The sequence below is a fragment of the Macrobrachium rosenbergii genome, chromosome 21, assembly GCF_040412425.1.
Source record: "Macrobrachium rosenbergii isolate ZJJX-2024 chromosome 21, ASM4041242v1, whole genome shotgun sequence".
NCBI lineage: Eukaryota > Metazoa > Arthropoda > Malacostraca > Decapoda > Palaemonidae > Macrobrachium > Macrobrachium rosenbergii.
In genome coordinates this window covers 12,807,540-12,833,399 of record NC_089761.1, presented here as the reverse complement: position 1 = coordinate 12,833,399, position 25,860 = coordinate 12,807,540, and the positions used below count along the sequence as shown (strand labels likewise).

Below are 25,860 nucleotides of genomic sequence, written 5' to 3'. Positions count from 1 at the left end.
GGGTCTCATGATAAGATCAGACTCTCTTATCAAGGAAAACAAAAGTCTCAACAGAGTGGATGTTGGACAACCACTCTCTTCAAACAATAGCCAGCATGCTTCCACAACCGGAAGTGGACCTGTTTGCCACATACAAAAATCACAAACTCCTAATATATGTGTCTCCAAACCTGGACTTCCTAAAGGCTGGAACAAGGGGAGGATGATATCTTTTTCCTCCAATGTCCCAGATTTCGAAGGTTTTGAGCATGCTTCTAACCTTCAAAGGAACAGCTTACTTAATAGCCCCAAATTGGCCAAACAGGCATTGGTTCCTATTGCTTCAACAACAGACAAAAAGATCAATTCCACTATCGTTTGCTGTTCTATCCCAGACGGAGGGAAAATCATTTACACATCCTCCTTCCTGAGCCGAGACCTTCACGTATGGATTTTTTAAAAATATCTATCTTGAAAATTACTCTCCCAAGATTGCTAGGTACCTAGTGCAAAAATTAAGGACATCATCTGTCCAACAATACCGGTCTGTATGGAAGATATGGTTAGATTATATCCATAATGAGAGCCCAGTTGAGATTTCTATAAGAAACACTTTATTTTTCTAAGATACCCTTTTGAAGACAAATGCCTTGTGATTACAACAGTCATGGCATACAAGGCTGCATTAACAGAACCCTTGCTTTATGGATTCAGGATTGACTCCAGTATAGAAGTTGTCACTTCCCTTTTGCAGTCTTTTGCTCTACAAAGGCTACTCCCGAAAGGCTTCCAATTACTTGGTCCCTGAACTAGGTGCTTAGACTTCTATCAACCCCTCAATTCAGCGGACCCAATACAACCACAATGCACATGTTACAAAAGGCAATCTTCTTGATTGCTTTAGCATTAGGAGCTCACATTAGTGAACTGGGCTCTTTTAGACGGGGACGATGCATCATGCCAACAACTGATCATCATTTATTATTGTTCCCTGGCCCATCATTCCTGGCCAAGAATGAGGATCCTTTAAAAAGGAAATCTATTCTTATAAGAAAATCAATTTAGTAGACAAGACATTATGCCTGGTTCAAGCACTTGAAGTTTCCCAGAAGTCATGGCAGACATCCCAGAGGGCCCTATTTTCTTACACCCTAGCACAAACTAACCACGCTCCCTACAAGGGCTGAGAATGATTGTAGTGTTTCTCATTAAAAAGGCAAATCCACACTCCTTTCCTAGGTCACATGATATTAGGAAAGTAAGTATGTCATTGGCCTTCTTGAGAAATGTCTCATTTGAAGAAGTCTCTGAATGTACAGGGTGGTCATCAGTTGAATTAATGTCACGTGCTCGAACAAATTCGACTACACTGTGTATCAGTAGGTGGCATGGTTAGTCTTAACCCCTAGGTGCTACAGCAGAAAACCAGGGGTCTTATTGACGGTGAGTGTGCTAATTATTGCTGGGAGAAGGGCGATAGTCGTAAAACCAAACCCAGCATGCATAGGTAAGCCACTGTAGAACTACATCCTAAAACACAAGTTCGTGTATAGTTTCTTGTTCCTTGTTACCAAAACCTGGAGAGTATTTGGAATAAAGAATGGGACTTAAAATCTGTGGCTTGACCTCAGACCAGAAATGTTTTTTCCTCTGGGGTGTTAGGATTAAAAATTGAGGGCTTAATTCTTTTTTGTCACCTGTCAATTTCTTTGTAAAGCTCCTTGAGGACAAAACAAGTGACTACGCTATAAAAAAAACAGGTTTTGACGTAGGAAAAACCTATTTTTGTTCGTTGCTGATGAGTCCTCAAAACCCTCCCACTTCCCTGACAAAAAGGCATGGGATTTGGGCATTGACCAACATAGAGTAATGGCTCCTTGGTCTTTAACCCTTTAACGCCGACTGGACATATTTTACGTCGACAAAAGTTGTCTGTCGGGTGCCAAGTGGATGTAAAATACGTTGACTACAAAAAGTTTTTTTAAATATTCGCGGAAAAATACTTATAGGCCTCGTTTACGAAAAATTTTAAATCACGCACCTTGAGGGATGTTGGGAGTTCACGGATCACGCTGTTGTTTTGTTTACAAGCGTGACCCAGCTGAAAGAAACATGGCGTGAATTTCTTCGTATCCCAAAAGAAAGCATCAGCTAACTCGGCTGAAAATCTCAGAAATTCTTCAGTCACTTTGTCGTAAATTTTGCACCATTTTCTATTAGCCTGTACATAAAGTTTTATATATGAAAATGTGTGCAATTTCATGTAGAATACAACAAAAAATAACTCATGGTTGTAGCTTTTATCAATTTTGAAATATTTTCATATAAATCACAATAAGTGCCAAAATTTCAACCTTTGGTCAACTTTGACTCAACCGAAATGGTTGAAAAATGCAATTGTAAGCTAAAACTCTTACATTCTAGTAATATTTAATCATTTAACTTCATTTTGCAACAAATGAGAAGTCTCTAGCACTATATTTCAATTTTTGGTGATTTTTTGAAAAAAACTTTTTCCTTACCTCTGCGCGCGCTAACTCTGCTGAAAATCTCAGAAATTCTTTAGTCACTGTCGTAATTTTTGCACTGTTTTCTATTAGTCGTTACATAAAGTTTTATATATGAAAATGTGCGCAATTTCATGTAGAATACAACAAAAAATAACACATGGTTATAGCTTTTATCAATTTTGACATATTTTCATATAAATCACGTTAAGTGCCAAAATTTCAACCTTCGGTCAACTTTGGCTCGACCGAAATGGTCGAAAAATGCAATTGTAAGCTAAAACTCTTACATTCTAGTAATATTCAATCATTTACCTTCATTTTGCAACAAACGAGAAGTCTCTAGCACAATATTTCAATTTATGGTGAATTTTTGAAAAAAATCTTTTTCCTTATGTCAGCACTAACTCTGCTGAAAATCTTGTAAGAGCCTGACGCCGTCTCTTCCAAACACTTGTATGTTCGTCGTCCACCGGAGTGGTCAAGACAACAAGAGCATCTCGTTTTCTTTCTCTAAGGGAACACGATTTCAACCATACAATATTTCCGTCTGTTTCTCCCTAACCATTGTTGTCTTGATGTATGTACGATCACCACTACTTGCATTGCCATGCAAGCATTCTAATGATGTACTCATAATGTTCCAATGAATCTTCTGTATCAAACTGTGTGTATGTTTCTGTTTGTGAAGACGCCAAACGTCTCGCCACTCCGATGGTTCGACTTAACACACACGTGTTTAAAGAGAGACGGCGTCAGGCTCTTACAATCTCAGAAATTCTTTAGTCATTTTGTCGTAATTTTTGCACCGTTTTATATTAGCCATTACATAACGTTTTATATATGAAAATGTGCGCAATTTCATGTAGAATACAACAAAAAATAATTCATGGTTGTAGCTTTTATCAAATTTTAAATATTTTCATATAAATCATGGTAAGTGCCAAAATTTCAACCTTCAGTCAACTTTGACTCGACCAAAATGGTCGAAAAATGCAATTGTAAGCTAAAACTCTTACATTCTAGTAATATTCAATCATTTACCTTAATTTTGCAACAAATTGGAAGTCTCTAGCACAGTACTTCGATTTATGGTGAAGTTTTGAAAAAAACTTTTTCCTCATGTCAGCGCGCGCTAACTCTGCTGAAAATCTCAGAAATTATTTAGTCACTTTGTCGTACTTTTTGCACCATTTTATATTAGCCGTTACATAACATTTTATATATGAAAATGTGTGCAATTTCATGTAGAATACAACAAAAAATAACTCATGGTTGTAGCTTTTATCAGTTTTGAAATATTTTCATATAAATCACGTTAAGTGCCAAAATTTCAACCTTCGGTCAACTTTGACTCGACTGAAATGGTCGAAAACTGCAATTGTAAGCTAAAACTCTTACATTTCAGTAATATTCAATCATTTACCTAAATTTTGCACCAAACAAGAAGTCTCTAGCACAATATTTCGATTTATGGTGAATTTTTGAAAAAACATTTTCTTTACCTCCGCGCGTGCTAACTCTGCTGAAAATCTCAGAATTTCTTTAGTCACTTTGTTGTAATTTTTGCACCATTTTATATTAGCCATTACATAAAGTTTTATATATGAAAATGTGTGCAATTTCATGTAGAATACAACAAAAAATAACTGATGGTTGTAGCTTTTATCAGTTTTGAAATATTTTCATATAAATCACGTTAAGTGCCGAAATTTCAACCTTCGGTCAACTTTGACTCGACCGAAATGGTCGAAAAATGCAATTGTAAGCTAAAACTCTTACATTCTAGTAATATTCAATCAATTACCTTAATTTTGCAACAAACAGGAAGTCTCTAGCACAATATTTCGATTTATGGTGAATTTTTGAAAAACCTTTTTTTTACGTCCTCCCGTTACGAATTCATGCATCATTTTGTGATATTTTCTCTGTGTTGCTTTGATTGTCTTACAATTTGTTATTTACCAAAATCATTGCAATTTAGTGTACAATACAACAAAAAAAATAGCTCATTAGCTTTAACTGTTTTGCTCACAGCACGATTTCTATACAATTATATATGACATTTTTTTTTGCTCTATCATATATTCCAATATTTATATATGATAATGATATTTTTTTTCATTCCTGATGGTTGCATACTAAACTTCAGGCAATGAGAAAAAAAGGAGCCAAAAATGAACTCTTAATCTTAAAAACTAAGTGTGCTGTGATTTTTTAAAAAATACTTTCTTTCCGCTTTGGCGCTAACTCCCAAACCCCACTGGCATACAGCAGACACTTTTGTAAATAGAGGCTCGGTGTTTAAGGGTTAATGGCCCGGTTGCAAACAAGAGGGTGGATGCACATGTGCAATAGTCACTTCTCTTTCTTGCAGGTTCTTTTGACATTGAAAAAACTGGGTTCAGCTCTGCTGAAGATAAGGGAAAGTGCCCTCTTATCTTTAAGTCCATTATATACTCCATCACATGTTATAATGTTAATTATTACGACACAATACCTGGCCAAAAAGACCATCTAGAAGAGAATTCTTTGATATTAGTTTGGTCACCGTGGAGCTCTGGTAGACCATGGAAGGTAGTTCCTTGAGGACTCAACAGCAAACACCAAAAATAGGCTTTTCCTACTTCAAAACATGTTTTATGGAGTAAATTCTAACAGGATTCTTTATTCATCTAGGTACTGTTCAGATATGCCCTTGCCATATTGAAGCTATGTGAAGAGGGAGTGCTTGAACGTTGTGACTACATGGAAATTTTTTCATTTTTACGCTCGGTGCCAGAGCCCATCACAGATATCCCTAGGCTTCAAGAGGTAAGTTAATACTTGAGTATCATTGTGTGACCTCTGCTTAGCTTACAACTGTATTTAAATTATCCTGTATGTTTGCTGAGTAACACCCATCAAGGACTGTAGTAAATATGGACAACTGTATATCAATAAAACTGGTTTAAAGAACCTAAATGAAAAGAACAAGTAGTATTGTACAAGGCTTATGTTCAGAGGTAAACAAACCATTTTTACAATACCAGTACTGTATATATCTTCACACAAAGCTGCAAACATGATTTTACATAAGCTTAAATTACCCAGATTTATTGTCATTCCTGTTTGATGAGAATTAGGTCTTGGTTAGAGCCAAGAATTCTAATTTATTATTAATAAGTAGTTTAACCAGACCACTCAATTAATTTAATTAGCTTCTTACAGGTCTGGGTGAAGTTGTCTTTACTAATATTAAATTTTAGATTTTATTTGTTAAATTACAGCTCCTTAAAAATTTCATAATTGGTGTAATTGAAAATGATGGGGAATCTGACAACATTTCTTCAACTGAATTGCTTCGAACTGGGCATTCGTTGTTGATTATAGTTCGGACATTCACACAAATATTTCTAACTATTAGTGGTACTCTATAGTCTGGTTATTTAGGGATTGGATTGTGTGGGCTATTTATCAAGCATCCATGGGTCAAATGAGAGTGATCAGTTCTGAGAGGGGTCAAAATTACTTGTGTGTGGCCGTTCTTTCGATATGATGAATTCTGTATAACAAATTTGGGCTTGATATGTTTTAATTTGTTATTCTCATGTTCATTATTGCTTATAGTCTGCCAATTATTTATTACTGTGGGTTTTGAGATATTCAATAATTGCTAATAGGAATATCAGTTTGATCTGGTCATAGAAGCTGCTGCTTTGGCTGCTGTATCGACTTCTGCATTATCTTTGATGCCTGCATTTTTACTGTCATATAATTTGTGAAGTGAAAATTTAATTTGTTGTTCAAAGGTATTTTTTATAATAATTCTGAAGGGTTTCCATAGCACTTGCAGTTACCAAAAATTTCATATTTCTGTGATGGTGTATCTTTAATAATTTTATTGGCTGGTCCTAATGCACATAGACAGAGGCATTGTTAGGCAATGAAAACTTGTATATTTTGAAGATTTGGACTCATCAATATATACTGCATTGTGTGGACCTTTCCAGCTTATGTTCTACTGTGTGTTGTTTTAATTTTCTGGGGTATATGCATAATTTTTAGATAAATACTTCAAGTTTGTACATGTTCATGTCTCATATGTAGTCCAATGAGGAAGTAGTTTTATTTTATACTGATATTTGTTGACTCAAATAGTCTGTAGTCTCTACTCAGAAGAAGTGGCGAGTGATTTTTAATAAATATATCTCTTTGATCAAAAAGCCTTTTTTGGTGATGAATCACTTGATTTTATCTTTACTTCACTACCCATTATTACCAAGGCATGATAAAAGATTAGAAGCAGTTCATTACTTTTGACCTGGACTGAAGAGTTTGGGGAAGATTATAAAGCTTCAGTGCAGAGTTGTGTAAATTATTAAAGTTAATAATTGCAGTAGCCATTTCCATTATTTTTTCATTGTACATTATCAGGTAATATCTCTGTTTTTCATGGTTTTCCATTATACATCACAAAAGTTAATTAATATAAGTGCTATGCCAGCTTCAATGTCCTTTGTTCCTTCAGTACTTGGAGCTGGTAAATAAACCTTGCTTTCTGCGCTTCACTTCTTTCATAATTTGGATTCAGTTCTGGTTTAGTACTGTTGTGTTACTTGGGAATTTTTTTTTTTATGTTTCAAGAAGTAACTATTATATTTGCGAAATATGTTTTGAGGAAAATAACATGCGCTAAATAATTATAAATATGTTATTTATATCATTACTTTTACTCATTTTCTGGTGAAGAGAACAATTACTGATTATAAAATGTACTGTATAAGTGTTTATAACCTCACACAGTACTCAGTGTAGATTTCTTCTGGAAACTAAGTCCTAATGTATACCCAGATCAGATTTCCATTTTTCCAATACTGTAGTTTAATTACTACAGTATGTGTATTTTAAGTGGAATGAATATTATTCTGATTTCTTCAGAATTCTATATTGAATAACCTAGCAATTTTGAAGATAGGGCTTGGTATAGCCAACACAGCAGGGTCACAGTGAAGAAACAAAAGTTTCAGAGGGCCATCTGTTCCAGTGCCTTGCCCCTGCCTTGCCCCCTCACCTTTTAAAGCAAAAAATCTGGCTTTATGTCACATCTAATATTACTGAATGTTTGCTTTAAGTTTGTAATTTACCTTGAGTTCTAATGTACCTATCAATAGTTTTGTGTCTGAAAATTTCTTCTGAATATTTTAACAGTTCAATTACCAATATTGCTGACCCAATGAGGGCTTAATGCTTACAGATGACCTTGAGTGGTACACTGTAGATGGTTCTAAAATTCTCTGTAATGACCCTTTGGCTCCTTGCTGTATTATTCTTTGCCAGATAGCTGTCCAACCCCTTTTTATCTTACCTTGATCCAATTTTCATCCCAGGCTGAAGAAAAAATCCCTTGGGGGAACCTTATGAGAGTGTAGAGATGTGACTTAGTGGTCTCAATAACTTGCTTTATATCATTTAATAAAAACTAATTTTTGCAAAAGATTCAAAAGAGCCTTATGAGAGTCTGGAGATGTGACTTAGTGGTCTCATTAACCCTTAAATGCCGAGCCTCTATTTACAAAAGTGTCTGCCGTATGCTGGTGGGGTTCGGGAGTTCGCTTTCCCAAAGCGGAAAAAGGTTTTTTTCAAAAAATCACAGCACGCTTAGTTTTTAAGATTAAGAGTTCATTTTTGGCTCCTTTTTTTCTCATTGCCTGAAGTTTAGTGTGCAACCATCAGAAATGAAAAAAAAAATATCATTATCATATATAAATATTGGAATATATGACAGCACGAAAAAAAAATTTCATATATAATTGTATACAAATCGAGCTGTGAGCAAAACGGTTAAAGCTAATGAGTTATTTTTTTTCGTTGTATTGTACACTAAATTGCAATTATTTTGGTATATAACAAATTGTAAAATGATCAAAGCAACACAGGGAAAATATTATCACAAAATGATGCATGAATTCGTACCGGGAGGATGTAAAAAAAAATTTTTTTTCAAAAATTCACCATAAATCGAAATATTGTGCTAGAGACTTCCCGTTTGTTGCAAAATGAAGGTAAATGATTGAATATTACTTGACTGTAAGTGTTTTAGTTTACAATTGCAGTTTTCGACCATTTCGGTCGAGTTAAAGTTGACCGAAGGTTGAATTTTTTGTATTTATCGTGATTTATATGAAAATATTTCAAAACTGATAAAAGCTACAACCATGAGTTATTTTTTTGTATTCTACATGAAATTGCGCACATTTTAATGTATAATACTTTATGTAACGCCTAATAGAAAATGGTGCAAAAATTACGACAAGGTGACTAAAGAAATTCTGAGATTTTCAGCCGAGTTAGCGCGCGCAGAGGTAAGGAAAAATTTTTTTTTCAAAAATAGACCATAAATTGAAATATTGTGCTAGAGACTTCGCGTTTGTTGCAAAATGAAGGTAAATGATTGAATGTTACTAGAATGTAAGAGTTTTAGCTTACAATTGCATTTTTCGACCATTTCGGTCGAGTCAAAGTTGACCGAAGGTTGAAATTTTGGCACTTAACGTGATTTATATGAAAATATTTCAAAACTGATAAAAGCTACAACCATGAGTTATTTTTGTTGTATTCTACATGAAATTGCACACATTTTCATGTATGAAACTTTATGTAACGCCTAATAGAAAACGGTGTGAAAATTACGACAAAGTGACTAAAGAAATTCTGAGATTTTCGGCCGAGTTACCGCCCGCGGACATAAGGAAAAAGTTTTTTTTAAAAATTCACCAAAAATCGAAATATTGTGCTAGAGACTTCCTGTTTGTTGCAAAATGAAGGTAAATGATTGAATGTTACTAGAATGTAAGAGTTTTAGCTTACAATTGCATTTTTCGACCATTTTGGTCGAGTCAAAGTTGACTGTAGGTTTAAATTTTGGCACTTATCGTGATTTATAGGAAAATATTTCAAAACTGGTAAAAGCTACAACCATGAGTTATTTTTTGTTGTATTCTACATGAAATTGCACACATTTTCATGTATAACACTTCATATAACGCCTAATAGAAAATGGTATGAAAATTACGACAAGGTGACTAAAGAAATTTGAGATTTTCAGCCGAGTTAGCTGATGCTTTCTTTGGGATAAGAAAGAAATTCGCGCATGCGCAGCTGGGTCACGTTTGTAAACAAAACAACAGCGTGATCCGTGAACTCCCAGCATCCCTCAAGGCATGTGATTTAAAATTTTTCGCAAACGAGGCCTATAAGTATTTTTCCGCGAATATTTAAAAAAACTTTTTGTAGTCGAATTATTTTACGTCCACAGGGCACCCGACAGACAATTTTTGTTGGCGTAAAATACGTCCAGTCGCCATTTAAGGGTTAACTTGCTTCATATCATTTAATAAAAACCACTTTTTGCAAAAGATTTCAAAATGTAGATAGTTTTTGTAATACAGGCAACCCCCGGTATTCGTGGGAATACGCACTGCTACCCCCCCCATGGCTAAAATCTGTGGATACTTGACACCCATCTAAAAATGCTTATAGCTGCCTATTTTGATAGTTCACAACACCAAAAACCCTTCTAAAAATGCTTATACCTGAATATTTTAATAGTTTTAGCACAAAAAGTGCATTTAGTCATGAAAATGATATGGAAATACAGTAATTTATGAATATTTCTTTTAAGAAAATACCGCGAATAGGCGAATTTTCAGTGAATAATTGTATATATGTTCTACGGAGAAATCCACGAATGGGTGAAGCCGCAAATCCGGAACTGCAAATAGGCAGGGGTCCACTAAATTTGGTATCTTTAAATATAATTTAGTTTTGAGTTGTCAGAGTTGCTTCTGCAGTTTTTATGTTCTCTGTATTGCACTTATCCACCTGTATGTTACATGAGGAAGATGCTTCAGCATAGCTGGAGACTGGGTGTTTAACTTTAAATAAGGTGGTTAAGTATGTAGTCATCTACCGACTATGGGTGGGAATCCCACCCACCCAGTCGGTACGCATTCACTTTGCTTTTGGCCACCAACGGAGAAAGATTTGCACTCTTCCCTCTGTTCCTGCCATTCCACTTTGTCGTTTGTTTATGTTTTGGTTTACAGTCATACTCCGAACTTACGTGAGGTTAGGTTCCAGAACCCCTCGCGCAGGGTGAATTTTCGCATAAGTTTGGCATGGTCTCTAAAAATGCTAATAAATGCTTATTTCTAAAGTTTAAACACTAAATATGACCCTAATCATGCTCCCAAATTATTAAGTTAACTTTTAAATTAAATTAAAGTTACTGTAATTTCATTTAAAAGTAAGCTTAATACATTACCCTTAAAAAAGAGAAATGAATGGTTGACATAAAAATTGAGAGTTGGAAGAGAATTTCTCTCTCTCTCTCTCTCTCTCTCTCTCTCTCTCTCTCTCTCTCTCTCTCTCTCTCTCTCTCTCTCTCTCTCTCTCTCCTCCCCATCCGACCAATCTATTTTTAGAAGTCGTCTCAACCTCTTTTTAATAACTTCTTTATTCTGCATCTCTTTCTCTATGTTCTGAAATGCTTTTTCATGAACAAACAGCATTCTATATTTTGACTAATACAACTCTTAGTTATTATGTCTCTGTGTTTTAGAACGTATTTGCAACACTAGCTCATTTACACTTCGTAGACGATACAGGTCAAATTAGATCAATTTAAACTATCTACTGTACAAGTAAAGATGTACAGAGAATTACTAACTTGTAAAAATGTGTGAGCGCTAACTATGACACATGAGAGAGAGAGGGAGAGAGAGAGAGTTTCCTTACTTAAGAGAGTTATTTTCAATTATTACAGAGACTGAGAATTAGATATCAAAAGATGGAAATTCAGTATTAAACTAACTTTTAAATGAAATTAAAGTTACTGTATTTTCATATAAAAGTTAGCTTAATACATTACCCTTAAAAAAAGAAATAAATGGTTGACTTAAGAATATAGGAGTGTGTGACTTTCTCCCCCATTCTACCAATCTATTTTTAGAGGTCTTCTCAGCCTCGTTTTTAAAACTTCTTTATTCTGTCACTTTCTCTTTGTTCTGAAATGCTCAATGTCTCTATGTTTTAGAATGGCGCACATACAGTTTGTAAATGGTACAGGTAAAATTAGATCAATTCAAAATTATCTACTGTACAGTTAAAGACATACAGTGAAACAGTGCTGTAATACATAGGTTGGCTAACCTCGAACGAGAGAGAGAGAGAGAGAGAGAGAGAGAGAGAGAGAACAGTTGTCCTTACTTAAGAGAGTGAAATTTTTTATGAATTATTTCAGAGAGAGAGAGAGAGAGAGAGAATTACAAGAAAAATTTGACCACTGATTAGCAACACTCCCCTTCTTGTCATGTTAAATGACATGTCTGACAGCTTTTGCCTTTGACCTTCTTACAAAAGTTGAGGGAAGAATTTGTTTGTTGAGAATAATACGAATTTTGTAATTACAGTTTTATTATTATTATTATTATTATTTTATTAATTATTAGTTTTATTATTATTATTATTATTATTATTATTATTATTATTAATCTTATTAATATTTGAAAATTAGTACTTATTATTAGGTAAAAAGTTTATTTATCATACAAACAAACATACCTGTATACATGTATCATAAAAATTCATCTCACTAAAAAAGAGAGAGAGAGAGAGAGAGAGAGAGAGAGAGAGAGAGAGAGAGAGATTATTACTTTTAATAATATTTAATGTTATTTAATTTACACGTAAAAGCTTGAAAACTTATAAATTAACATAAAAAATTAAACAAATACTTCTGCAAAAAATTAAACAAATACTTATGCAGGGTTTCTCAGTGTTCGCAAATGTTCACATGTCTGTGAAAAACTCGTGTATGACTACTAGTTGGGTTCCAATGGAAAATTCGTGTGTCTGTGAATTCATGCAACCTGAATTGCGCAAGTTCGGGGTATTACTGTATATATATTAGCATGTTGTTTTTTGGTTACAGTATCTGGATATAACGTGCTTACATGATACATGCAAATCCAACACCTTATTTTACCCTTGTGTTCGTGCATTCAGTATTCTGATATAATTGTTCATCCTGGTGTAACGCAAACCCTGCGACTTTTATTAGCCTTGATTGTGTAAACTGGTTTTAAACGTTGCCAAGGTAATGAGCTTAAACTAGTTTCTCACCTCGCTTGCGACTTGTATTGCTCTACAACACTCTTCATTTCCTTGGGGAGATTTGTATGCTGAAAGTTACTTTGACGTGTAATATTTTAATTATTTCAGATGTTGTAGAGTTCCAGGGACTTGGAAAGTTCGAGTTATCTCGCTGGCAATACCTGTAGTACAGTATTGCACTGTCCGTTGCTGATGGCTCATTCTGATACGTCTACAGGCATGAAGCAGCTCTTGCTCGAGTTCCCATGGAACCCGTGGCTCAACACAGGAAGAGAAAGAGTCCAGAGTGTGTGTATGCTTATTCCCACCTTCCCGTTCCCACACGGTAATGGTGCAAGGGTCCCAGGACAGTGATAGACTTGTGGTAGAAGTCGAAGAAGAGACTTGAATTATTGTCTTTGCCTTCATCTACTTGTGTGCTATTTCTTGTAGGTGCTCTCCCACATCTTTGGACTTGGGAACCATGCCATAGGTCTTTCTGAGACCCGACAACATGGGAGCACCAGGTGCACGGGTCTCCTCAGAATCAAGAAGTCTAAGAGGTAACCCGAGTCACCGATACTAGTTCCAACAAGTCATCTGCCCAGACTAGTACATACCTCCGCTCATGTTTCTTCGGACACCTGTGTAGAGGGAGCAACCTAAGATTGTCCAATATGAGACTCAGAAGCTCTGAGTGCGCGGACCTCCTAGGAGAACTGTGTCACTCCGGGTACTCGGGTTTCATTGAAAACATGAGTTACCTTTACCAGTAATGTGGAGTCACCTCCACGGATTGGTATAGTCCTTCCTCTGCTCGAGTTCCTCAGACACTTGGGTAGGAAGAGCAGCCGATTATTGATCCACTTTATGACTCAGGAGCTCGAGGTTCACGGGCCTCTGACAGGACCCACGTCACCATGGGTGCTTGGGTCTCTTCAAAACCCCAAGTTACCCTTTACCAGTACAGGTATACAATCCTTTATCTGAAATCCTTGGGGCCAGATGTGTTTCGGTTTTTGGAATTTTTCAGATTTCGGGGTCATGAGCATAATCAGGCATCACAACTGCAGCAAAAACATTTTTTTTTCATTTGTTCATGTTTTTCCATTATAGTTATTTATTCATTTAGTTTATTATTACAGTATTTATATTAATACAGTATACTGTTAAGTGAATGTGAGATATTTAAGATCATCAGCAATAAAATAGTGGGACAATTAAGACCATATGTTCACGAACACATTTTAATTCCAACAAAAACATTCTGTAAAATACAAATATACATAATCAAAATAATTGTAATTCAACTTGTGATTTTAATGATAAGTAAGACTATAAAATACATTTCATATCGATCTTGGAGAGGGTTGTTCTTTATCGTTACTAACTTCTTTATCAGTTTGCAGTTGTACATTTGAGTATGGTCCGGGAACAGGATTCACAAATGATGACACATCACTACAGCAGACCATACTTTTAAAGAGTTTCCTAAGGCTCATCTTCCTCATTAACATTGGCTTATGTCTAAGCAATCTTTCCTTAATTGCATAAACTGCCATCGTCTCATGCTCACTAATAAATTCTTGTTGTTCAAGCCCAGCAGTTAGTTGATCACACATTTTCACCATGTTGTCTATAGAGATTTTTTTCTTGCATCATCATCATCATCATCATCATTGCAATTTCCCCATCACTCAAGGAATGAAAAACGGGTGCATCGTCAGTGTTTAGTGTAATTTACGAGGTTTGATATCACCTTCTTCTCATTAGTTACACAGAATCCTTCAGAGTTGGTATCTGTAGGGTCATCATCATCATCGAACAATTTTGAAGGCCAGATTCTGTTCCAAGCATTTGTTATTGTTGTTTTATCAGCATAATTCCATGCATTGGCAACTGCGTAATTGGTATCCTTTACACTGAACTCCTTCAGGAAGTTTCAGACTCCTGTGCCTCTGTTAATTGTAGCAAGCATGCTGTTCATAATTTGATCTTTATACTTCGTCTTCAAGGAGCATAAAATGCCTTGGTCATAGGGCTGTATAATAGACCTTACATTGGGAGGCAAGTAAATAACAAAAACAGTATTTTTATATAAGTAACTTACCAAGTAATTACATAGCTAAGGTTTCTACTCGCACAGCAGCCTTTTTTGAAAATTCGCGGTAGCGCTTCTATTGTTTTTTGTGTAGGTGACAGGCTCCGCAATTGTGTTTCTGCTGTGGCTCATCATACATCGACGCCATTGCGGCAGGTTTTTTATTGCTTTTCAGTTATCTTTACTGGACTTCGGTGAGGTATTATCACATTATTTTGGTAGCTTTTAGAGCTTTTGTCAGCTCATTAATATTTTTGGATAAAGATCCTAGTTATATAATTATGTCAGATTCTAGCTCTTCTAGTTTTTGCTATTGCAGCAAAGGATGCAAAACTAGGTTGACTAAATCATGTTATGATCCACATTCAATTTGTAGTAATTGTAGGGGGCAAGAATACAGTAAGGAGAAAGCATGTAAGAATGTTCTGATTGAGATGAGAAGCAGTGGAAAGTGCTTAGATCTCACTTGGATAAGTTACAAAGGGATAGGAAGAGGAAAGTGGCTTATAGAGCTGAGAAATGATTGCTTAGCCTAGAAACCACTCCTAAACCTAGTTTAGAAGCTAGTCCTGCTATTTCATTTGCTCCTATTCCTGCTTTTTTTCCTAATACTGGCCTTCCTACTATTCATCCACCTACTCCCGTGCCTGGCTCCCTTACTTCTAACCCTATTGCCATTGCCAGTCTTGTAGCATTGAAGTGGCTAACAGGTCCTACCTTTGAACCCCTTCGTTCCGCTTCTCTGAGGAATCTCATTGGTAGGACACTATTCCTCGTTGCTTTGGCTACTGCTAAACATATTAGTGAGATTCAAGCCATCAATAAAAGGGTAGGTTTTTCCCGGGGAGATACAGTTTGCTCCTTTACCCTAGGATTTTTAGCCAAGAACCAGGACCCATCCAAGCCCTGGCCTCATTCTTTTACTATTAATAATTTAAACTGAAAGCTCTTGACGTCAGGGCAGTAGCTACCTCTTTAGCTTTCGGGCAAAATATATCCCTTTCTTAGCTCCTCCAGTCGACCTACTGGAAGTGCAAGTCTATAATCACATCACACTATTTAAAGGAGGTGGAAACTGTGTTTGATAATTGCAGTACCTTGGGGCTGTTATCGGTGGCTGGCATGGTATTTGGGGAGGATTCATAGGAAGCACTCTTTTTCTCCTACTATCCTCTTGCCTTGGTGTAGGGTTGTGAGTTGTTGGGGAGACTGGGGCTACAGTGTACCTAGAGTACCCACCAGTCTTAGTGGATGGGTTGTGGTGTTTTCAGAGTTGGTGACAGCGTTGTCTGGTTGTTTTTAATTTGGTACTACGCCCAGGGCAAGGGCACTTTTATATGCTTTGGTAGCCATCAGGCCTATCCTCTGCTGCAAAACTTCCACTGAACTTGAAGTAGAGGCAACCCATGGCTCAACCGCCACGCCACTACAGGTTAAGATTAGTAACAACCATAGGCAGTATTCACCTGCTGTAGCTCTCTTACCAGGTAAGGAAACAACAAGCATTGTGTCAATGCTAGCCAAATTTTCTATTTCAAAGTTATTACCATGCTTTAATGTTTTGGAGTAGAATACGTTCATGTATCCCACCTCCATTCAATGTGGGATTCAGCTATGTAATTACTTGGTAAGTTACTTATGTGAAAGTGATATTTTCCTAATAAAATTGAGTTTCATATATACCTACCAAGTAATTACAGAATCGGAGCCCACCCTCCTCCTTTCTTATGGACATAAGGGTACAAACACAATTGAACTAACCGACCAGTTGTTTCACTGAGTGCTCTTATAGTGAGTGGAGCCTGTCACCTATACAAAAACCAATAGAAGCGCTACCATGAATTTTTAAAAAAGGCTGCCACATGAGTAGAAACCTTAGCTGTGTAATTACTAGGTAAGTATATATGAAACTTAATTTTATTGTGAAAATACTGTATCATTTTTCCTGAAAATTTGGCTGGGGGATGTGTAGAACAGTTGTCTAAGAACAAATAAATTTTAAAGTTTTCCTCCAGCCCAGCCTGCCTGCTACGAGCTCGTGCTGCTGGTACAAAATGATTATTGAACCAGTGAGAAAAGATTTCTCGGCTTACCCATGCTTTCTTGTTTGCATAATAATACACTGATAAACTACGCACACCTGTGAGACATCTCGGATTGTAGGCTTTTTCCATTTACTGCCAACTTTACCTTGTGTGTGCCTGCTGCACTGGCACAAGCAAGAACAGTTAGCCTGACCTTAGCATCCTTAAATCCTGTTGGTGCTATTCCATCTGCTGTCGTAAATATTTTTCTAGGAACATGATGCTAGAACAAAGCTGTTTTATCAGCATTGTAAATTTGTTCAGGACTAAGATTTTCATCAGCTATTATCTTGGCAAATTCTTCAATGAAATTTTCAGCTGCTTCATGATAAGCAGAAACTTTTTCACTGCAGATTTTCAGATATTTTACACCATGGCACTTTTTAAATTTGTGTAGCCAACCTTTTGAATAATGATGCTTGCCTTCAGTGTTTAGTTCTTCATGATATATTTTAGCTTGCTTTATGACCATTGTACTGTTCAGTGGCACCCACTCCCTTCTTTGCTGTTGAATCCATTCAATCAGCATGCTATCAGGATCTTCATTTTTTTCCTATGCAGTGTTTTCCTATTTTTCATTAATTTATGGTCATTCAGTATAAAGCATCAGCAACTTGTTTTTCTGTTTCTTTAAATTATACATGATGGTAGTGCCGACACCATATTCTTCCGTTAAACGCCACACAGACACACCATGATTAAGTTTCTGCAGGAACTCCACTTTCTGCATTATTGATAATGAAAAACCCTTCCTCTTTTTCTTCTTCTTCTCAACATTACCAATAGTGATGTCTGCAGTTCTTTTCAACATTTTCAAAGTCAAAAATAAAAAAACAAGAAAAGTAGGGATGTAGAGCAAATGCGTGTTGACTCACTGTAAGGGCCGAGTTGCTATTGTTTCACTACTAGCACTGCTGAGCTGTTTATAACAGCTGAGCTGTTTATAACAGCTGAGCTGTTTATAACAGCTGACTTGGTAGCCCTACACAGCCAGCATGTCTGTGTAGGGCTACCCAACAAGATAGGGCATGTCACTGTGTAGGATTTTTCATACCACTATATTAAAGTTAAAATTATTATTAAATTCTTGTTTCCATGAAGAAATAATTGTATAAAGCAAATTATTGAGTACTGTAATTATTGCCATCAGCAGTCAAATGATCACAATCTGGCAACTTTCAAACTTAGTGCCATACACTCATTGGCTAACAGGTCTCCATGGCAACCAGCCTGCCAGTCAGGTTTTAGCTGTTTTCTGCCTGAGAAAGAACGTTTTGCTCACGTAAAGCTGATGGTATGTGACGTAAGTGCGTGTGTCTGAATACGGTACATAGTTTTTAATAGTGTATATATTTTACTGATTACATGAAGAATAGAATGAGTTCCTTCGCATTACTTTGAGTGCAAAATTGTTGGTTCAGTGATTCTTCAGCAACAAAAGAATTTTTTTTTTTGCTTCAGAAGATATTTAATAACGCTGCATTGACATACCTTCAAAACAAAGTTCATCTCTTTAATTTCTTGAGGAATGTTAATCCATTTCTACTTACCTGCTGGCACACCCTTTATAGTCCATGTGACTGACAGCAACAAAATTTATATGTTTGTTTTTTATCTTCCAAAGATGTATTACTTTTACTACACATTTTTTAAAACATGATAAACACACAGTGTATGCATATGTGCTAATACTTACTGGTTAACGAGACTCAAATTAGCAGTTTAATCTCAAGGAATGTTAATCCATTTCTGTTTAACTTGCTGGCACACTGTTTATAGTCCATGTGACTGACAACAAAATTTATGTTTGTCTTCCAAAGATGTATTACTTGTAATACACATTTTTAAAACATTATGAACAGACATAACAGTGTGTGCATATGTACTAATACTCATTGGTTAAAGGGATTATTTAGGACTCTAAGGCTTGGCAGGTACAATTATTTATTATCTTGGGATTTTTTGTGTTAATCTTGGGATTTTCTAAGGTCAATTCTTGGGATTTGGTAAGAAAAATAATTTGAGTAGCAGCACACACCCAGATGACTCAGGCCAGCCGTTAGCACATCAACCACCAACCTTATGAATTGACGCTCTACTATCCACAAAACGTTTTCGGTTTTTAGAGCTTTTCGGTTTTTAGAATTTTGGATAAAGGATTGTGTACCTGTACTGCCATGGAATCACTCTGTGGGCTGGTATAGAGCCTACCTCTGCTCGAGATCTTCCAAGGAGACCTGCGTCACCCCAGGTACGTGGGTTTCTACATCAGTAGAGAGAGAGTGCACAGCATGGCTCTTACACCCAGACATTACTTAAAATTTTCCAATCTTTGGAACCTCCCAACAATATATCAACACAACAGAAACTGTCAGTGTGCTGTTCCATCGTTCCACTTCCATGGTCGTTGGTAGAAACATCTCCCAACACCCATGGAACAATCTTGAGGCTTTGGAAGAGGCAAAGGGATCCATCAATTGCTATCCCCTGTCTACGGACATGGGGACCGTTATATGGGGCTCTTTGGACCCCCGTGCAACGGTAGCAGGAGAGGCATGGGTCTCTGTGGACACCGGTCACCGGGAGTCACTTTCCCGGGCCGATGGAGAACCTTCCACCGTTCTCCATGGTTCTCCATGGACACCTGTGTCTCCAGAGGTGCACAGGGCTCCATTAGACCCCTGCGTCACCAATATCATCTCGGGAAATCAATTCCCAGGGCAGGTAAGGTTCTTCTGCCGCTGCACTGAGTCTTACGGACTCCTGTGACACCGATAAGGTTCCCTGGTCTACGGACCCAGGCCCCACTTTACGAGAGAGTGAAGATCCAGCACACAGGCACAGCCTCACCCCCTGCATGTTCTTGCATGGGAATGGTGGCAAGGTCCCAGAAAGGTGATGCAGACCCACAGATGTAAGCCAAAAGTTACACCTAGAATTGTTAAAGCATCATACTCACTCAGCAGGGTCCTATCCACCTGGCGGGAAAGATGGGTTGGAAAATCTTTTCGAGATCTGCTAATCAACGGTATTTTTGTTTTATTGGAGTTCAGCCTCAAACCCCAACGACTACACCATTCACTAACCCGCTCCATGTCACAGTTGAGACTAAGGGCAGCTTCATTTCTCTGAAGTGGAGATTACTATACCCACAAGTGTTGCATCACTGGCATACTGAACAATCTTGCATTCCAGCCCAACAACCATGTCACTTTTATACACTACAGTAAAAATAAGTGTACCAAGAACACTGTACTGGGGAACTTCAGACACAATAGGTCTTGGTTTGTTAAAGATCCTAATACTATAGCTAGTAGCTAAGTCCACAACTTTCTTTTGCTCTTTGTAAATTGGAATTGTTCCTCATTCCTCTTCATTATGCTGATATTTTACCATGTTGGACAAGCAATTTGTATGTGGTTGGACCGTGGATGATGCTATAGATCTTTAAAGATTGAAGTTTTTTGAATTCCTATAACCAACTTTTTCAAATCTCAAATCAGGCAGCCTTCTTATGAGGTCTTATAAGACCTACCACATACTTGCGATTTTGTAAGTAAAATAAGATACTGATTATGTGTGAACACATGCAAAAATTTATATTTTTTAAAGCATTAGATGTTCCATAAACACAAAAAAGTTTATTCTACAGGGGATGCCCTCCTCCCATCCCCATTGTTTGGATGCTTACATAGTTTTACCTTGCTGATACTTAGGAATGATGTTTGCTGACAAAATGAGTTGATGGTTTTCCTTTGTGGCTGGATATTTACTGTAAGAAGACATACCCTAAAGAATAACTCCATTTCTCAATTAATATATGCAGAGCAAGCAATATGCACAAGTGATGTAAGATACAGTATTGAAATTTATGAAGCAAATTATTTTTAAAGTATGTATTTCCAAAAACGTGAACTTTGCTGCTAAAGAAGAATTGATTTTTACCACATAATTGTTGCAACAGACATTTTTCTCCATAGAATATTTTGTTTGCTTTGCCATTTTAACATATTCAGTCATTTCAGGCTGTGGTTGTGTCTCCTGTTTGTTACTCTCATAGGTGTTTGACCTCTTTCATTTTTATAACATCTACCTTTGTTTATCTTTCTCCTGTATCTGTACATATGCCATCTGTAGCTCTTTGAAAGCTCCCAGGGGCCAGCATATTAGCTTTCTATGTCACCCATCTATGGGGTAATTGCTGATGCGGTACTGGCCTCTGAGCATAGAGCTCTTTAATATTGCTGAAGCCTTAACTTTAGTGACTGAAGCATATGTCCTCCTCCTAATAAATTTTGATTGGCAGCAGCTGTGTTACCTTTTACTACTACTCTTGCACCTTAAATTGTGATAAATTGCTGTACTTTCTCATCGTAAAGGAAACTCTTCCTTTCATATGGTAAGAGGAAAGCCCTTTTCTTGTTCTTGTTTCTATTTTAGGAAAAATTCTGGTTCTTCACCAGTTAAGTTTTAAATGTTAGCAAATTGAACTTTGAACTCTTTCACCATGTTGGGTCCGTAGACTGCTATCTTAATGAAAGGGCCTTGTTCCATGACTTCTTTTTCGGTTAGTTCTTCTCTTCGAAGTTTCAATGAACCTTTCAGCTTCTTTTTTTATTTGACCTTTCATGTTACCTTTAAAATGAAAATATAATTTTTCAGTTCATTTCCTATTAGAGTATTGCTACTGGTATGAGAATCTGGTACCTGTGCCACCATTTCAAGTACCTGTAGATAGGTTTCTTTAAAATGCAAATTAAATTATGAAAATGAAAGACACTTTATTGCTCCTGTTTCTGACATATCGATATTTATTAATTAAATATAAATGATCTTTTTAGTCACATATGTCAAGAACATGTTTGGAGCACTTAAAACACTGGTTTCTACAGAATGCATGGAGATAAAGCAAGTGTTTACTATTAAACCAACCAGAGCCACTTTATACAAGTCTAACAGTTGCTTACTATAAAAGGTCCCTTCACCATGTCAAATAAAACCTTGCAAATATCTATGATTTTTTAATTATAATAGGATATGTATGAATGCAGTTAGCTGAAAACCTAAGGCCGTGCCATATTATTTCAGGCTATGTAAAACAAATGTATGGAGGAAAATCTTTGTGCTTATCTTCTGTGCAAGTTTGTTTTGCTCTGTTATTATAACACTATTCTTCTTATATTTTAATAAATAGTGAATTATAGAATACATAGAGCAGTTCTGAAATTCCCTCATTATCAGTTTCAGAGGAAGACATAAGCCTATATTATAAAAGGTTTCAGTCTGTTTTCAGCATATGCTTTAATCAGAAAGGTTTAATGTATATAGGGAAAGACGTAGAACTCACGGATTCTGTCTTAGTATATTTTTCTTTGCAAGATTTTAGTAGACACCTGTGATGGAACTCATTACGGAACTTGTTGTTATCACAACTTTTTAATCCTCTTGAGGAATACAGTAATAACTATTAACCATCAGACAAAATTAGGCTTTTGTGCAGTCTAGTTTATGAGGGTAAATATGAACATCACTTTGACATAATGTTTGTATTCTATCAAACACATTCTGTATCTATGCAGACAAGAGTAGCACAAAAAGAAACCTTGTAACCATCATTCTTACATATTGGTTTGGTTTTTAAACGAGAGGGAAAGAGAGCAAAGTATAGAGAATAAATACTGCAATAGCCTTTCTTAGGAACTATACAATCCTTTTTTATTCAGGATTTTTTTTAATGAAGATGAATGAGTTTTGACACATGGATATTCTTGCATACTTTTTATTCATTTTTTCACTCTGTGTATTATATTTAGGAAAATTTAAATAAGAATATCATTTCCTCCTCATGTGTTTGCAACCTTGATCAGTAAGAATGATAGTTAAAAGCATCTGGAGTATTGTATGTATACATTACATGTAATTAGAGTTTGACACAATGGGCAGTTGGCTAAGAACTGCACAGAAAGTAGACTGAAGCATTGCACTTGACAGACTCAAAATTCATTTGTCAGGACTTGAAAAAGTGGTAATAAACTTGTCAGTGGTAAATATATAAAATTAAATTGAGGTGTTAGGGCATCAAAAAAATGATAGATGGGTCTCTTGATTGTTTTTAGTAATTTTATATCTTTCTACATTTCCTGCACAGATATTTTGGTAATCAAGTGATGTGATCAACATGCTTGTTGTTGCTTGTCAAGGTTTGGATGGGGTTTGTCAAGCTGGTTTTGTGGACAGGTGTCTTGTTTTATTGTTTGAATTTCTGATAGAATGCCTATAAAATTAAAGGAAATAAAATTTCTAATGTAAAACCTTATACAAGTCACAACAGAGTATCTGTAAAGAAAAAAAAATATATATTTAAAGGTCACTGGAATAAACTGACTGACATCACAACCTGTATGATTGTGTCATCACACTTTGGAATGTTTTTTTTTTCCTCTTGATTGAAGAGAATATGTATTAAGGTTTAAGGTATCATGCATACAGAAATGTCTCGCATTTTGACTGCAAGTGAAGTCAGCTTTACAAAGAACACAGCAATGTACACAGCATGAATATTATTTGTGTAGTGTAATTTATTCATTTGTTTTAGATTTTCTCAAGTACAAATGAAGACTAAATCAGTACGTACAATAAATATGATCACATGAGTTCTTCTGCAGATGAAGGTTAATTTGTTGTATAAATGAAGTAGAAATTGTTCAAGTTACCTAAATTGTAGAAACTGGCCAGCTTGAAATATGATTTTTTAAGTAATAGCAAAGAAACAAAATTAGGTGAGGGTGTGTTAATAGCTGGCTTATGTAAAGTATGAGTTATCTGATGGTGATATAAGTTTACACAATTAGTTATAATTTAGTCACTGGATTTCATGGACCATAAGGGACATTACTAGTTATGTCATACCTACGGAATAGATTATTTGGAGTGTTGTGCCAGAGCCGCTCTTAATCTTGAGATCTGCTTTAGTATATTTATCTGTTAACATTGATATTCTCAAACTAAGTCATTGTTTACACAGTGTATTAAAATTTGTTGTATATATATATACATTATACTGTCATGTAGTACCAGCAATTGATGCACATAAAATTTAAACTTAAAGGAATGTCTCATATGATGAGGCAATATTCAGTTAACAACAGTTGTGTTGATGCCCTGATTTGAAAACTGTTGAGTTCTGTTCAAAGTCTCTAAAGCATTACAAACCAGTGATCCTTCCATTGAGAACATGAAATAAATTATGATTCACAGGTACGCCCTCGTAGAAGTATTATTTATTTTTCTCATATCACTTGGTTAGAAATCAGTTCTTGAATGCAATCACGATATTCCTCTTGTTTATGGTTTCCATGTGTTAGTAAGTTGTGGCTATTGCTGATAATTAAGAGAATACTATATGACAGATTTTGTAATAGATTTTCCTAGGCATACAAAATCAAGCAATTTGTTTGTATGCTGATCTTACATTTAGTTTTTTCTTTGTATAATGTGAAAGACAACCTAAGGTTTGTGCATCATTTGTTGGCATGGCCTTTTTTTCTTACTAAGTAGTGTATGTGGCTTTTTACTGATGTCTTGGGTGTTAAGGATTTAAAATAGAACATCAAAGGGTTGCACCTATTGGTATTAAAATAAGAATGGCATTTATACATAACATTTATTTTCAAATCTAGAATATAAAAAAGTTTATTATTATTGTAGACTGAAATTTATTTTTCATTTTTGGAAGTACATTATACTTACTGCAGTTATATTGTAGCACTTATTGAATGTCACAGAACAGTAATTTGAAACTGTTCTTCAAGAGCAACTTACAACCCTTTGCTGTTCATTGTTGGAAAAGTGATATCTTAAGATGATAGGGTTTGATTCTAAAGATACTGTATATACATATTGCCTCTAAAGGAGGTACATCCAAATCCCCTCAGCATGAATATAATGTTGATATACTTTCATCTTATTTAACAACTATATTATATCCTCACTTTTGTCAAGAAAAGCGTTACCAAGTATCAGTTGTGCTTTCTTTGTTGGCTTGTCTTTAGGTACATGATTTCCTGGTACAGTTTCTCCTATCTACATGGACTGGGAATTTTTGATGTATGTTTAATCCAGTAACATAGTGAGATGATGTCAGTGTTTAATGTCTGGTAGTGTCATGGTTATCCCAACTAATCATTCTGATTGTTTTATAATGGTAAGGGATCATTATAGTTTGTTTCATGGAATGGTAATATGCTTGTTTTTTATTAGTTGAATTGTTATTGAACAAGAGTGTTTATTTCACTTGGGATGCATTTTTTTTTTATATCAGTCCTATGCTCAACATGATTATGAGCTATTCTTATTTTATGTTCCCTTGATGTTATCAGTTGTTAAGAACTCCAGCTCACAGATTCTTGGCAATGACAGCATGATGGAGAGCCTTGTTTCGTTTTTCACGCCTTTCCCTCTTCTCCTTAGCCTTGTCCTTTCCCTTCTCCTTGCGCGCTGATTTCTTCCATCCATGCTTCTTTGGGCTGTACTTCTTTGGGGGCTTGTGAGCTTTGGCTTTAGAGGCAGGTCTTTGATGTACAGTTGAAGTGTTTGTTTTGAGGGCAGTGGTTGGGGTTGGCTTGTGGTGTGGCTTATTGACCTTGTGCACCTTTGGGGGTCTGGGAGTAACGTGGATTAACCTCTCGGACTCCATTGGAATGCCATCCTGCACAAGATAAATGTTATCCATTAGAAATTACAGTTAATATTGGCCTGAACCACATATTTTTCTACAACATTGAGATAGGAAAATGTTTTGATAATACATACTTCTACACAAAACTTTGATGAACTGTTGAGTGAAACTTGACTAAAAGATCCTCCCTGATTATTATGTCAATTCTTATGCATCTTACAATACATTTATGAAGTTGAAGATAAGAGTTGTCTATGATAGGTTCAAACCAAGACAGCTGAAAATACAGTAAGTCTTTTACAGGTAAACATATGTCACTTTACAAGTTGATTTTTATAACAGATTGCCCTTTATAAAAATTATCCTTTTTTTTTTTTT

The 25,860-nt window shown here is 35.9% G+C and overlaps 2 protein-coding genes across 4 annotated transcripts in view; one reads left to right on the top strand and one right to left on the bottom strand.

Annotated features, from left to right (window-relative positions):
- Nucleotides 1–25,860, top strand: part of LOC136849680 (TBC1 domain family member 2B-like) — a 546,715-nt gene that overhangs the window by 277,032 nt on the left and 243,823 nt on the right. Inside the window, 1 exon segment of the mRNA XM_067123026.1 lies at nucleotides 5,166–5,300. Within this exon segment, the coding sequence (XP_066979127.1) occupies nucleotides 5,166–5,300 (135 nt within the window).
- LOC136849679 (uncharacterized) overlaps nucleotides 21,586–25,860 on the bottom strand; it is a 201,762-nt gene continuing 197,487 nt past the window's right edge. For all 3 annotated transcript variants that reach the window (XM_067123023.1, XM_067123025.1, XM_067123024.1), the window contains one exon: nucleotides 21,586–25,512. In XM_067123023.1, coding sequence (XP_066979124.1) covers nucleotides 25,201–25,512 — 312 coding nt within the window. In that variant the 3' untranslated portion in view covers nucleotides 21,586–25,200. The remainder of the gene's footprint in view (nucleotides 25,513–25,860) is intronic.